At 36.7% G+C, this 16,016-nt stretch overlaps 1 protein-coding gene across 9 annotated transcripts in view; it reads left to right on the forward strand.

The window, feature by feature from the left end:
• LOC141398605 (phospholipid-transporting ATPase IF-like) overlaps positions 1–16,016 on the forward strand; it is a 106,496-nt gene that overhangs the window by 45,082 nt on the left and 45,398 nt on the right. For 3 of the 9 annotated variants that reach the window (XM_073976018.1, XM_073976017.1, XM_073976020.1), the window contains one exon: positions 8,784–9,408. The exons of 3 other annotated variants lie outside the window; for them this stretch is intronic. In XM_073976018.1, the coding sequence (XP_073832119.1) occupies positions 9,274–9,408 (135 nt within the window). In that variant the 5' untranslated portion in view covers positions 8,784–9,273. The remainder of the gene's footprint in view (positions 1–8,783; positions 9,409–16,016) is intronic. 3 more of the 9 variants (XM_073976021.1, XM_073976019.1, XM_073976022.1) reach the window with 3 other exon arrangements.

The following is a 16,016-nucleotide window of genomic DNA, read 5'->3' on the forward strand; positions in this document are numbered from 1 at the left end:
TGGTTTTAGACCCCAAGTATGTTTGTACGATATCCGTTTCAGACAATTTTGAGTAGATCTAGCAATGTCCGTCCGTCTGTCTGTCTGTCCGTCTGTCTGGCTGGCTGGTGCGCACGATAACTCTCGAACGGATCAATCGATTCGGTTCAAATTTTGGGTATCAAAATATTTTGTCCAGATTCGATTTAAGTTCGAAGATGGGCCATATAGGTCCACTCCTTCATGTACCTCCCCCACAAATGTTCAAAAATTGTCGCAAAACTTGTGCGCACGATAACTCTTGTAGGAAATAACCGATTTGGTCCATACTTTGCACATCGTGTAATTTCTACCAAACTTAGATGAGGTTCCAATATGGACTCAATCGGTCCACTCCTTCGGGTACCTCCTCCACAAAATTTCGGAAAAGTTCAGTTTAGGACCTGGTCTCGAATCGCTTTGATTTTTGTTTACGCAAGTTGTATTCGCTGTCCTCTATACGACGCTGTAAATTTCATTAGGGGCAAGTCCATACTTCCTGAGAAAATAGCCTCAATGTTACAAAAAACCCTATGACACCGTGTGTAGTGGTTGCAGCGCAAGATAACTCTCGAACGGATCTGTCGATTCGGTCCAAAATTTGGCTTTCGTAATATTTTGTCCAAACTTAGTTCACGTTCAAATATGGATTACATCGGTCCACTCCTTCCAGTACCTCCCCCACAGAAGTTCGAAAATGTTCGGAAAATTTGTGCGTACGATAACTCTTGAAGGGAGTAACCGAGTTGGTCCATACTTTGCACATTATGCAATTTCTACCAGACTTAGATGAGGTTCCAATATGGACTCAATCGGTAAACTCCTTCGAGTACCTCCCACACAAAATTTCGGAAAAGTTCAGTTTAGGACCTGCTCTCGAATCGCCTTGGTTTTTGTTGTAACATCTTGTATTCACTGTCTCCTATACGAAGGTACAAGTTTCCTCAGGGGCAAGTCCATACTTCCTGAAAAAATAGCCTGAAAGTGGAAAAGGGTGGAAGCGCAAGATAATTCTCGAACGGAAATGCCGATTCCGGCCAAAATTTGGCCTTCGTAATATTGTTTCCAAAATTAGTTTAAGTTCGTTAATAAGCCATATCGGTCCACTCCTTCGGCTACCTACACCACAAAAGTTCAAAAATATTCGGAAAAATTGTGCGCTCGATAACTCTTGATGGGAGTACTTTACACATTCTCATAATATCTACCAGATATAGATCAGGTTCAAATATGGACTATATTTTTCCACTCCTTCCCGTACCTCCCACACAAAATTTTGGATAAGTTCACTTTAAGACCTGCTATTGAATCACTTTGATTTTTGTTGAAGCAACTTACATTCGCTGCTTCAGTTACGATGGTAAAAGTTGTTTCAGGGGCAAGTCCATACTTCTTGAGAAAACAGCCCGAAGGGTGTAAAAACCCCCATATGGCACCCCCATGGTCTATGTCGGTCCATTCCTTTAAGTACCTTTTCCGCAAAACTTTTGAACTTTAATCCTAATCAACAATTTTGTCGGTTCATACGACCAAAATTTTGAAACCCCCTAAAACCATAAGTTTTTTGTGAAAAAAAGTGCTTCAATTTGCACAGGCTGAGGGTATATCTCTGTCGGCAAAGCCGACTGATACTTTTTTACTTGTTTTTATCAACTCTGCTGCTTTCGTGACCGCAAAGATTTCGGCTTGGAAGACGCTACAATTTTCGCTTAGCTTGTACGAGATCCGTAAGTTGAGGGTATCGCTGTAGACGCCCGCTCCTGTTCCTCTTTAATCTTGGAGCCGTCGGTATAAACCTCTGTACCGGGTAGAGGTGGGGAGTTGTGGGTCCAGGCTTCTCTGTCAGGTATCCGAACATCAATTTCGTCGAAGTGTAGTTGTGGTGATATATAGTCACTGATTACCTCCGATCCCACTGATAGTCCAGATCGTCGTAAAATAACAGCGTGGCCATAGTCGAAGTTGCGCCATGAGCTTATCTCCTTGAGTCGGAGAGCACTCTTTGCTGCCAACTCTTGCACCACGAGATTCAGCGGATGAAGATCCAGTAATACATTGAGAGCAGCCTGTGGAGTGCTTTTCATGGCACCGGTAATTAAGAGAGATGCCGCTCTTTGAACGGTATTAATCTTGTGGAGAAGGGATGTCTTACTTAATGCATTCCACCATACCAAACCATAAGTTAGAATAGGGCGAACTTTGGCCGTAAAAATCCAGTGCATGACCAGTGGTTTCAATCCCCAACTCTTACCAAAAGAGTTCTTGCATGAATAAAGGGCTATAAGGCCTCTCTTGGCACGTTCTTCGACATTGTTTTTCCACGTTAGTTGGTGGTCCATGGTAATGCCAAGGTACTTTGCCTCTAGAGAGAGCTTTAGGGCCACTCCATTCAGCGTTGGTAGGGTGAATGGTTTGACTTTTCTCTTGTTCGTAAACAGAACCAGCTCTGTCTTTGATGGGTTCACCCCAAGTCCATTGTTGTGGTCCCATCTTGATAAATTGACTAGAGCTCCTTGCATGAGTTCCGATAGCGTTTGTGGGAACTTCCCGCTGATTATTAGGACCACGTCATCAGCACAAGCTACTGTTTTTATACGTATTTGGTCAAATTCCTTAAGTATTTCGTAATCACCAGGAGCCACAGCAGTGGAGATAGTACGCCACCTTGTGGTGTGCCCCTGGTGACAGACTTCCGAATGGAGGTCTCACCGATATTTGAATTGATTATCCTGCCGTTAAGCATTCCATCGATCCAATTGATCAGTGTGGTGGAAACATCTAAGTTCAGGAGTGAATTGTGGATGGATTCGAGTTTGACGTTATTAAAGGCGCGTTCTATGTCAAGTAACGCTGCTAACGTATAATTTAAGCCCATCATATTCCTCTCGATTAAACCAACTACTTCATTTAGTGCAGTCTCCACCGATCTGCCTTTGATGTAGGCGTGTTGGGCAGGACTTATAACACTGTTTTCAAGCTTGGACCTTATTCCTAGATCAAGCAATCTTTCTAAGGTTTTCAATAGAAAGGAAGATAGGCTGATTGGTCTATAGTCTTTAGGAAGTGTGTGACTTGACTTCCCCGCTTTGTGGATGTATGTCACCGTGATCTCCCTTCACAGAACCGGAGTGAGCGATAGACGTAGACAGACCCTATAAATGTGATCCAGGTGTAGGATCAACACCTCCAGTGCATTTTGTAGCATTGCAGGGAAAATACCATCTGGACCAGGTGATTTAAAAGGCTTAAAAGTGTTTATCGCCCAAGCTATCTTTGTCTGACTTATAATCTCCTCGATGACACTCACTTCCCCTGTGGCTTGGTTGCACATAGGTGGATCGGCTGAGCGATCTGGTGCATCCATGCAGTTGGGAAAGTGGGTTTTGTCTAGGAGATCCAGAGTTTCTAGACCGGAGTTAGTCCATGTGCCATCATCCCGTTTGATACTGCCGATGGATTTGGGGTCCTTTGGCTACATCCTTTACTTCCTCTATAGACTCGCTAAAGCAGACCCATGATCTGCGTTTAGCCTTCTTTATTTCGCTGTTGTACTTATTGAAAGATACTTTGTAGTTCTCCCAATCTGTGGACAACTTCGTTTTGTTGGCTTTGTTATAGAGCCTTCTGCTAGTCTTTCTGAGATTAGCCAGATCATTCGACCACCAGACCGGTTGACATCTTCTGCCTGGGTAGGTGAGTGGGTAGGCGGTCTCATAGCTGTCCACCAAAACCTCTGTCACGTACTTCACTGCGCTATTAACCTCTGTGGCTATTTGGGGGTATCGTGATACTCCCAGCTTGGAGCTTACTAGTTCATTGAATTTGTTCCAATCGGTTTTCCGTGGATTTCTAACTGGTGGCTGTCGAATGCCATTAACAGAGACTTGGAAGAATATCTTCCGATGATGCGAAAAGGAGCATTCTTCCGATACCCTCCAGTCACTGATTAGAGATTCGTCTTTATTAATGAGGGTTATGTCTATAACCTCCCCCCTGATTCTATTTTGAAAAGTGTATTCGTTTCCCCTGTTGCATATTCTAAGATTATATTTTAAGATAAACTCGAATACGGACTCACCTTTGGCATTTGTGTCGCTGCTAGCCTACCAACAGACTAAAAATTGTGGATTTTTAGAAGCACCATATGAGATAAAAGCGTGGATTTTTATAGAAAATTTCTAGAAGAAACATTTGAAAAAAAAGCTTGGAATTTTAAAGAAAATTTTTAGAAGCACCATCTCAAAAAGCTTCGTTTTTAAAGAAATTTTTTAGAAGCACCATCTAAGCAGAATGCGTGGATTAAAAAAAATTAGAAGCGCTATCTGAGCAAAAATCGTGCTTTTTTAAGAACATTTTTAGAAGTAACATCTGAGCAAAACTCTTGCATTTTTAAGAAATTTTTAAAAGCAACATCTGAGCAAAAATTTTTAGAAGCACCATCTGAGCAATAATCGTTTTTTTTTAAAGAACATTTCTGAGCACAAGGAGTGGATTTTTAAAGAAAATTATTTGAAGAACATTTTTAAAAGCATCATCTGAGCAAAAAACTTGAGTTTTTAAAGAAACTTTTTAGAAGCGCCATCTGAAGAAAAGGCGTAAATTTTTAAAGAAACTTTTTAGAAGCGCCAACTGAACAAAGATGGTGGATTTTTAAAGAAACTTTTCAAAAGCTGCATCTGATCAAAAAACGTGGAAAAAAGTATGGAGTTTTAAAGACAATTTTTAGAAGCGCCATCGAGCAGAAAACTTTATTAAAAAAAAAAATAGAAGCACCATCTGAGCAAAAAGCGTGGATTTTTAAAGAAAATTTTTAGAAGCACCATCGAGCAGTAATCTTGATTTAAAACAAAAAAATATGAAAGCACCATCTGGGCAAAAAGCGTGGATTTTTAAAGAAAATTTTAAAAAGCATCCTATGAACAAAAGCGTGGTTAAAAAAAAAAAAACAAGTAAAAAAGTATCAGTCGGCTTAGCCGACAGATATATACCCTCAGCCTGTGCATACTGAAACAATTTTTTCCCAAAAACGTATGTATTTAGAGGGTTTTATAAATTTTGGGCGTATGAACCGACAAAAATGTTATTAGGATTAAAGAGCAAAAGTTTTGCGGAGGAATTACTTTAAGGAATGGATCGACATTGAATATTATGGAAGTGGATCTTCAGCCACTACATATGGTGCCATAGAAGTGTGGACTTGCCCCTGAAAAAAATGTAAGTTGCTTCAATAAAAATCAAAGTGATTCGATAGCAGGTCTTAAAGTAAACTTATCCAAAATTTTGTTTGGGAGGTACTGGATGAAGTGGACAAATATAGTCCATATTTGAACCTGATATATACCTGGTAGATATATTAGAATGTGTAAAGTATAGACCAATTCGGCCACACCCTTTAAAAGTTACCGAACGAACAATTTTTCCGAACATTTTTGACATTTTGTGGGGGAGGTACCTGAAGGAATGAACCGATATGGCTTATCTTTGAACTTAAACTATGTTTGGGAAAAATATTACTAAGTCCAAATTTTGGACCCAATCGGCAGATCTGTTCGAGAGTTATCTTGCGCTCCAAACACCTCACACGGTGTTATAGGGGTTTTCAGGCTATTTTCTCAGGAAGTATGGACTCGCCCTTAATGAAACTTGTACCGTCGTATGGGGGACAGTGAGTACAAGTTGCTAAAACAAAAATCAAAGAGATTCGAGAGCAGGTCCTAAACTGCACTTATCCGAAATTTTGAGTGGGAGGAACCAGAATGAGTGGACCGATTGAGTCCATATTGGAACCTCATCTAAGTCGGGTAGACATTTCACGAGTTTCAAATTATGGACCGTACGTACAAAATTTTCGAACATTTTCGAACTTTTGTGGGAGAGGTACCGGAAGGAGTAGACCGATATAACCAATCTTCGATCTTAAACTAAATTTGAACAAAATATTGCGAAAGCCAAATTTTGGACCGAATCGGTTGATCCGTTCGAGAGTTATCGTGAGCTCCAGCCAGAGAGACAGACGGACGTACATTGTTTAATCGACTCCAAATAGTCTGAAACACATTTCGTCCAAACATACTTGGGGTCTAAAACCATTATTTCGATGAGGCACATTTTGCCCGTATGAAAGTGTATATACCCTCGTTAGCATAAATGCTTAGGGTATAATTAGAAGCGACATCTGAACAAAAATCGTGGATTTTTAAAGAAAATTTTTAGAAGCCCATCTAAGCAAAAACCATGAAGTTTTAAAGAACATTTTTAGAAGCAGAAAGCGTGGATTTTTAAGAAAATTTTTAGAAGCACAAAGCGTGGATTTTAAAAAAAAAATTATTAGAAGCACAAAGCTTGGATTTTTAAAGAAAATTTTTAGAAGCACAAAGCATGGATTTTTAAAGAAAATTTTTAGAAGCACAAAGCGTGGATTTTTAAAGGAAATTTTTAGAAGCACAAAGCGTGGATTTTTAAAGGAAATTTTTAGAAGCACAAAGCGTGGATTTTTAAAGGAAATTTTTAGAAGCACAAAGCGTGGATTTTTAATGAAAATGGTTTGAAGCACCTTCTTAACAAAAAGCGTGGATTTTTAATAAAAATGGTTTGAAGCACCTTCTTAAAAAAAGAGTGGATTTTTAATTAAAAGGGTTTAAAGCACCTTCTTAACAAAAAGCGTGGATTTTTAGTGAAAATGGTTTGAAGCACCTTCTTAAAAAAAGCGTGGATTTTTAATGAAAATGGTTTGAAGCACCTTCTTAACAAAAAGCGTGGATTTTTAATGAAAATGGTTTGAAGCACCTTCTTAACAAAAAGCGTGGATTTTTAATGAAAATGGTTTGAAGCACCTTCTTAACAAAAAGCGTGGATTTTTAATGAAAATGGTTTGAAGCACCTTCTTAACAAAAAGCGTGGATTTTTAATAAAAATGGTTTGAAGCACCTTCTTAAAAAAAGAGTGGATTTTTAATTAAAATGGTTTAAAGCACCTTCTTAACAAAAAGCGTGGATTTTTAGTGAAAATGGTTTGAAGCACCTTCTTAACAAAAAGCGTGGATTTTTAATGAAAATGGTTTGAAGCACCTTCTTAACAAAAAGCGTGGATTTTTAATGAAAATGGTTTGAAGCACCTTCTTAACAAAAAGCGTGGATTTTTAATGAAAATGGTTTGAAGCACCTTCTTAACAAAAAGCGTGGATTCTTTTAAAAGCATCTTTGAACAAAAAGCGTGGATTCTTTTAAAAGCATCTTTGAACAAAAAGCGTGGATTCTTTTAAAAGCATCTTTGAACAAAAAGTGTGGATTCTTTTAAAAGCATCTTTGAACAAAAAGCGTGGATTCTTTTAAAAGCATCTTTGAACAAAAAGTGTGGATTCTTTTAAAAGCATCTTTGAACAAAAAGCGTGGATTCTTTTAAAAGCATCTTTGAACAAAAAGTGTGGATTCTTTTAAAAGCATCTTTGAACAAAAAGCGTGGATTCTTTTAAAATCATCTTTGAACAAAAAGCATGGATTCTTTTAAAAGCATCTTTGAACAAAAAGCGTGGATTCTTTTAAAAGCATCTTTGAACAAAAAGTGTGGATTCTTTTAAAAGCATCTTTGAACAAAAAGCGTGGATTCTTTTAAAATCATCTTTGAACAAAAAGTGTGGATTCTTTTAAAAGCATCTTTGAACAAAAAGCGTGGGTTCTTTTAAAAGCATCTTTGAACAAAAAGTGTGGATTCTTTTAAAAGCATCTTTGAACAAAAAGCGTGGATTCTTTTAAAAGCATCTTTGAACAAAAAGTGTGGATTCTTTTAAAAGCATCTTTGAACAAAAAGCGTGGATTCTTTTAAAAGCATCTTTGAACAAAAAGTGTGGATTCTTTTAAAAGCATCTTTGAACAAAAAGCGTGGATTCTTTTAAAATCATCTTTGAACAAAAAGCGTGGATTCTTTTAAAAGCATCTTTGAACAAAAAGCGTGGATTCTTTTAAAAGCATCTTTGAACAAAAAGCGTGGATTCTTTAAAAAGCATCTTTGAACAAAAAGCGTGGATTCTTTTAAAAGCATCTTTGAACAAAAAGCGTGGATTCTTTTAAAAGCATCTTTGAACAAAAAGCGTGGATTCTTTTAAAAGCATCTTTGAACAAAAAGCGTGGATTCTTTTAAAAGCATCTTTGAACAAAAAGCGTGGATTCTTTTAAAATCATCTTTGAACAAAAAGCGTGGATTCTTTTAAAAGCATCTTTGAACAAAAAGGGTGTATTTTTGAAGAAAATTGTTGCTAAAACTGTGGATTTTTCAGAATTTTTGATGGATTTTTCAGAATTTTTGATGGATTTTTTAAGCTTTAATCGTGGACTTTTTAAATTATTTCCGAGAGATTTTCGAAACTGTAACCCTTTTAGGCATATTAGGCAATTGCTTATACCCATGCTAATACAATAAAAAATACAACTGTACCTGAGGGCCCATTTTATAAAATTGTTTTAAGATGCCGCCAAATGTTTATGTTTTTATTTAGGTAGTAAAATCTCATTAAATCTAATTGTTCTTCACCAATTGCTGTACGTAATTAACAGTTAAAGCTGCAAGATGTTACACAATGTCAAGACAACGGATTTGAAAATAAATGGTATAATTTTCAAAAGTTGCTGATGCTGAAGTTGTTGTTGTTATTGTTGCCATCATTTCTAACGAAGCTCAAATAAGACATAAATAGTGAATTAATTTGCTGAGACAACAACTAATCCAAATGAAGTGCGTTTGATTTTTATCTACATTTTGTTAAATTTTAGTTAGTTACAAAACGGTTGGCATTCGACGAAGAACTTGTCTTGACAAACATGCTACTACCTAACATAAATGTAAGAAAATAAAATAAGAAATAACAAAATAATGACGACGAAGAAAAATTCCATTACAAAATAACAGAAAAATGTTAATTAAATTGTGACAAAAATATTACAAAACGACAAAATAAATTCTAATTTAAACAACAAACAAATGATACGCATAACACGTTTACAAAATAAATTAAAATTTTTTGCGGAAATAAAAATTTTGTATTTAAATATAAAACACCAAATTAATATTGAAAAATATTATCTTATATATTACAAAAAATAATTAATTTGTGTTGTAATTTGCTGCATATAAAAAATAATACTGATTAGTTGTTGCATTAATGCTTACGCAAAGTGTGCGTGTGAAAAGTGAGAGTGATAACAACGACGTTTGTTTGGCCCCCCAACAAAGAAATTCGCAGTCAACTTCTTTGGGAGAAACATGAATATTATTGGTCGTCATGATCATTTGGGCGGTTATCGGCGTGTGAACACCACCACCTATGGCATACCGTTGTTTACAAAAAATGAAACAACGCCATTTGTTAAAGAAAGTGTTTCATGGAAGTGGCACAAGGTAAAACATAGAAAGATGTTTATTATATATAAGTAATTATATAATTTAACGATTGCAGTTAATCAAAATGTAAATAAAGTTATAGAAATGCATATTTTATATTTTAGAGAGTGAGGCTAGAAGTAGAAAAATCAGTGGTAAAGGTTGGTGCACGAAGCATTAAATTTAGAAATTACATCCATAAAAATCAAATGAAATTGCTAAGTATTATAAACCCATATTGCGATATTGGTAAAATAACGCTCAATTCCTAAAAAAGACAGTATTTAGAGAAATAAGTCATTAAAAATACTTATAAAATTATATGATGGGAAAGAGATCTAATTTATTTATGGAAGTTGATCTTATTTTGGGAGTCATATATTTTCGATAGATATCGCGACCACTAGTCATTTCAGTGGACCATCGTATAATATTTCACCAGTATGCCTGGAAGCTTCAACTTATCCAAGGAAAACATAATTTCGCACTAAACAGGACCATAATGAACAGCATCGGTATACATTTTCAAAGGATCTTCGAACAGACCCTAAACTGCACTTAGACACAAATGTTGAATTTTTGTGGTGAGGCACCCTAAGGCACTGCCGACCAAGAAGGGAGCACACGACATTCTGAATATAGGCAACTTTTGACAGGGTGTTAGTAAGGTTGTACGCACGCATGCTGGAAAACGAAAATAAATCAAAACATTCGCTCTCTTTTGTGTGCTCTTTCGTTGCGTTCGGGTCGTGTGTGTATGAATTGCCGAAAAACTTCGTAACTTCAGCAATACCAAAGAACGGCTTTGCCCTAAGGAGAGGACCGATATGGACCAGTTCTGAAGATGAACTTGCCCCTGAAAAAATTACCATCGTAATTGAGGCAGCGAATGCAAGTTGCTTCAACAAAAATCAAAGTGATTCGGGAGCAGGTCTTAAAGTGAACTTATCGGAAATAATGTGTGGGAGGTACCCGAAGGAATGAACAAATTTAGTACATATTCGAATCTGGTATTTATCTGAAAGATATATTAGGATGTAAACTTTTGACTTTTGTGGGGGAGGAACCTGAATGAGTGGACCAATATGGCTTATCTTAGAACTTATACTAAGTTTAGACAAAATATTACGAAGCCCAAATTTTGGACCGAATTGGCTGATCCGTTCGAGAGTTATCTTGCGCTCCAACAACTACACCCGGTGTCATAAGGTTATTTCCACCTATGGATTTGCCCCTGATGAAACTTATACCGTTCAGTGGATACAAGTTATTACAACAAAAATCAAAGCGATTCGTGAGCAGGTCCTAAACTGAACTTTTCCGAAATTTTGTATGGGAGGTACGCGAAGAAGTAGACCGATTGAACTTTTTTCGAACTTTTGTAGGGAAAGGTACCGGATGGAGTAGAACGATATAACCAATCTTCGAACTTAAACAAAGTTTGGACTGAATATTACGAAAGCCAAATTTTGGACCGCCTGATTGGCTGGAGCGTAAAATAACTCCCGAACAGATAGGGTGATTTATTCCAAAATATGTTGGACCTTTGTAATACCCAAACTTAGGGTATGTTCAAAGATGTGCCATATCAATCCACTCCTTCAGGTACCTCCCCCATAAAAGTTAAAAATACAAAAGTTCACCGGAGATGACTTTTCCTATACAAAGGTTCACCGGAGATGACTTTTCCTACACAAAAGTGCCAATACCAAAGTTCACCTGAGATGACTTTTCCAATACAAAAGTTCACCGGAGATGACTTTCCTATACAAAAGTTTACCGGAGATGACCTTTCCTATACAAAAGTTCACCGGAGATGACTTTTCCTATACAAAAGTTCACCGGAGATGACTTTTCCAATACAAAAGCTCACCGCAGATAACTTTTCCAATAGAAAAGTTCACCAGAGATGACTTTTCTTACACAAAAGTTCCAATACAAAAGTTCACCGCAGATGACCTTCCCTATACAAAAGTTCACCGGACAAGACTTTTCCAATACAAAAGTTCACCGGAGGTGATTTTTCCTATACAAAAGTTCACCGGAGAAGACTTTTCCTATACAAAATTTCACCGGAGATGACTTTTCCTATACAAAAGTTCATCGGAGATGACTTTTCCTATACAAAGGTTCACCGGAGATGACTTTTCCTACACAAAAGTTCCAATACCAAAGTTCACCGGAGATGACTTTTCCAATACAAAAGTTTACCGGAGATGACTTTTCCTATACAAAAGTTCACCGGAGATGACTTTTCCTATACAAAAGTTTACCGCAGATAACTTTTCCAATACAAAAGTTCACCGGAGATGACTTTTCCTATACAAAAGTTTGCCGGAGATGACTTTTCCTATACAAAGGTTCACCGGAGATGACTTTTCCAACATAAAAGTTCACCAGAGATGACTTTTCCTATACAAAAGTTCACTGGAGATGACTTTTCCTTTACAAAATTTCACCGGAGATGTCTTTTCCAATACAAAAGTTCACCGGAGATGACCTTTCCTATACAAAAGTTCACCGGAGATGACCTTTCCTATACAAAAGTTCACCGGAGATGACTTTTCCTATACAAAAGTTCACCGGATATGACTTTTCCAATACAAAAGCTTACCGGAGATGACTTTTCCTATACAAAAGTTAACCGGAGATGACTTTTCTTATACAAAAGTTCACCGCAGATGACTTTTCCTATATAAAAGTTCACCGGAGATGACTTTTCCTATACAAAGGTTCACCGGATATGACTTTTCCTACACAAAAGTTCACCGGAGATGACTTTTCCTACACAAAAGTTCACCGGAGATGACTTTTCCGATACAAAAGTTCACCGGAGATGACTTTTCCAATACAAAACTTCACCGGAGACGACTTTTCCTATACAAAAGTTCACTGGAGATGACTTTTCCTTTACAAAAGTTCACCGGAGATGTCTTTTCCAATACAAAAGTTCACCGGAGATGACTTTTCCTATACAAAAGTTCACCGGAGATGACTTTTCCTATACAAAAGTTCACCGGAGATGAATTTTCCTATACAAAAGTTCACCGGAGATGACTTTTCCTATACAAAAGTTCACCGGATATGACTTTTATAACACAAAAGTTCACCGGAGATGACTTTTTCAATACAAAAATTCACCGGAGATGTCTTTTCCAATACAAAAGTTCACCGAAGATGACTTTTCCTATACAAAAGTTCACCGGAGATGACTTTTCCTCTACAAAAGTGCACCGGAGATGACTTTTCCAATACAAAAATTCACCGGAGATGACTTTTCCTATACAAAAGTTCACCGGAGATGACTTTTCCAATACAAAAGTTCACCGCAGATGACCTCCCCTATACAAAAGTTCACCGGACAAGACTTTTCCAATACAAAAGTTCACCGGAGATGACTTTTCCTATACAAAAGTTCACCGGAGATGACTTTTCCAATACAAAAATTCACCGGAGATGACTTTTCCAATACAAAAGTTTACCGGAGATGACTTTTCCAATATAAAAGTTCACCGGAGATGACTTTTCCTATACAAAAGTTCACCGGAGATGAATTTTCCTATACAAAAGTTCACCGGAGATGACTTTTATAACACAAAAGTTCATCGGAGATGACTTTTTCAGTACTAAAATTCACCGGAGATGACTTTTCCTATACAAAAGTTCACCGGAGATGACTTTTCCTATACAAAAGTTCACCGCGAAGGAGTAGACCGATTGATTCTATATTGGGACCTAATCTAAGTGTGATAAAATTTTCACGAAGTGCAAAATATGGACCAAGTTGGTTAGTCCCTTCAAGAGTTATCGTGCGCACAAATTGTCCGAACATTTCGAACTTTTGTAGGGAAAGGTACCGGAAGGAGTGGACCATCTTTGAACTTAAACAAAGTTTGGACTGAAAATTACGAAAGCCAAATTTTGCACCGTCTAATTGACTGGAGCGCCCAATAACTCTTGAACGGATAAAGTGATTTGGTCCAAAATATTTTAAACCTTTGTAATATTTTGTCCAAACTTAGGGTATGTTCGAAGATGTGCCATATCGGTGCACTTCTTCAGGTACCTCCCCCACAAAAGTTAACAATTATTCGAAAAAATTGTGAGCACGATAACTCTTGATGAGAGTAACTGAATTGGCCCATACTTTGCACATCGTGAAATTTCGGGTACTTCCCCACAAAATTACGGAAATGTTCAGTTGAAGACCTGTTCTCGTATTCGGCGCCACCATTACGACGACAATGCCTCCCTCACAAAAATTCAAAACTTTGTGTAATATTTCTGCGAATCTTAGATATAGTTCGAATATGGACTATATCAGTCTACTACTTGGGGTACCTCCTTCACAAAACTTCGGAAAAATGGAGTTTAAGAGCTGCTCTCACATCGCTTTGACTTTTGCTGTAGCAACTTGTATTTGCTGCCACAATTAAGACAGCACAAGTTTTTTTCGTTTTCAGGACAAGTCTATACTTCGTGAAGAAATACACGCAGAGAAAAAATATTTTTCGCTTTTGTTGGAACAAAAATATATGTTTTGGTTCCAAAAATGTATTTGTTTTGTTCAAACATTTTAATCCAAATCAAAAATACCATCTTTTGTTCCAAACAAAGAAAACAAAAACAACTTTCGAATTTCCGCAATATTGTTAAAATCGTTAACAATACCGATTGTAGGAACTATCATAATCTAATTTTGTTTACAAAAAGTATTGTCAATACAGAAAACCAGCCCAGAAATTTTTGATTTGAGTGCATATACTTCTCATATACACTTTTCGCATAACTTGGATATAAATGTCGCGTATAATATTGCAATCATTGATGAACACAATACATGGTTTGCTGTATTGGCTGACAACAAAGACAAACAAAAAGCCACAAGAACCCACCACAACATAAGGAATAATTAAACACCATAACAAACATGAAAAGGAAAGAAGAATGAAACAAAACAGAAACAAATAAAAACAAGAGTCTCACAAGTACATACACACAAAAACAAAGGTAAAGGCAGCATGTCATACAAACACACCACAACTCACCAAAATTGTTTTTTCAACACGGCATCGAATAGCGAGAGAAGAGAAACAAATTTTCGAAGAAAAGAGAGAAATATTGTTCAGTTGACACAAACTATTTTTGGATTTACAATACTACATGAGGAATCCAACAATATGTTAACAATACATATTTTGCTCTTGGAATATTGTTGGATCAAACATATTTTTTTCTCTGCGTGTAGCGCGAAAGGTTTAAAAACCCTCCTATGACACCATGTGTAGCGGCTGGAGCGCTCGATAATGTTCGTACGTAGCTTCCAATTCGGTCCAAAATTTGGCCTTCGTAGTATTTTGAACAAAGTTAGTATAAATTCAAAGATAAGCCATATCGGTCCATTCCATCGAGTACTTTCCCCGCAAAAGTTCTAAACTTTTCGCAAAAATGGCACGCGCAATATCTGTTGAACGCTGCAAACAATTTGGTCCAAACTTTGAATCTCCTAATATTTTGTCCAAATGCAGTTTAATTAGAAAATGGTCTATATCGATCATTTCCTTGGGGCATCCCCCACAAAAGTTCATCATTTATGTTTAAGTGCAGTTTACCGACTGTTCAAATATCCTTTTGCAACTTATTCCGATGCTACTCTTTGTGGTCCTCTTTACAGCGATATTATGTCTTTCGTGGACAAGTCCATGCTTCTTAACTAAGAGGTCCAAAAACTTTAAGTTATATTTCCACCATGCCGATGTATTCCTTCAGGTTCCTCCTCCGCAACACTTTTTAGCTTTCATCCAAATATATACATTTATCGGCAAGTTCGTACGTCCAAAACTGGCCATAAAATCTGAAAACTTCTTAAATACATAATTATTGGGGAGAATGATTTTGATTGTGTAACCGGTAGTTGATCTGCCAATTCACACAAGCTGAGTGTATATCTCTGTCGACAAAGCCGACTGATACTTTTTACTTGTTTCTCCCTATAAATCTGTCTGGCGTTATGTTCTGTTATTAAATGGACAGTTGGTATTTGTTGCAATTGCAGTTTTTCACCTGAAAATACCATACTTTTAAATTTTCTCGTGAAAAGTTCAATTTTTAAGTACACACGAGCCAAATGTATAATATTCATATTTTAATTTTGCAGCCATTGATTTTTAAAATCGTCATAATCACAATGTTGCTTTAATGTTCCTTTGAAATATTTAAATTATGATCAACTTTTTATATGTCTATCATATATCAAAGCCTCTACGAATCGTAATAAATTTATATTTTAGTATTTTGCAAAGAACAACGTAAAAATTTTTTAATTTACGCAGTATTCCGTTTTTATTGTTTGGCATTGTTTGAAATGTTGAAGCTTAGAAGCTGGGAGTGGACAGCAAATTTTATAAACAAAGTTTTCTAATACTTATGATCGGTCAAAGGATCTCTCCCGGAGACCACCCGTTGTGTTTACTTTACGATTTAGTTATAAATATGTTGTTCTTTTATCTTATGATTTTGGGGTCATAAACATGCATTTGTTGTTCATTTCCATTAGAGACGTGTATACACATTATAATACTATTGGTCAAATCACATGTGAAACATAATACTTAGTGCTCGTAAAC

This window comes from Musca autumnalis, unplaced genomic scaffold (genome assembly GCF_047663935.1).
Source record: "Musca autumnalis isolate F117 unplaced genomic scaffold, ASM4766393v1 scaffold_3, whole genome shotgun sequence".
NCBI lineage: Eukaryota > Metazoa > Arthropoda > Insecta > Diptera > Muscidae > Musca > Musca autumnalis.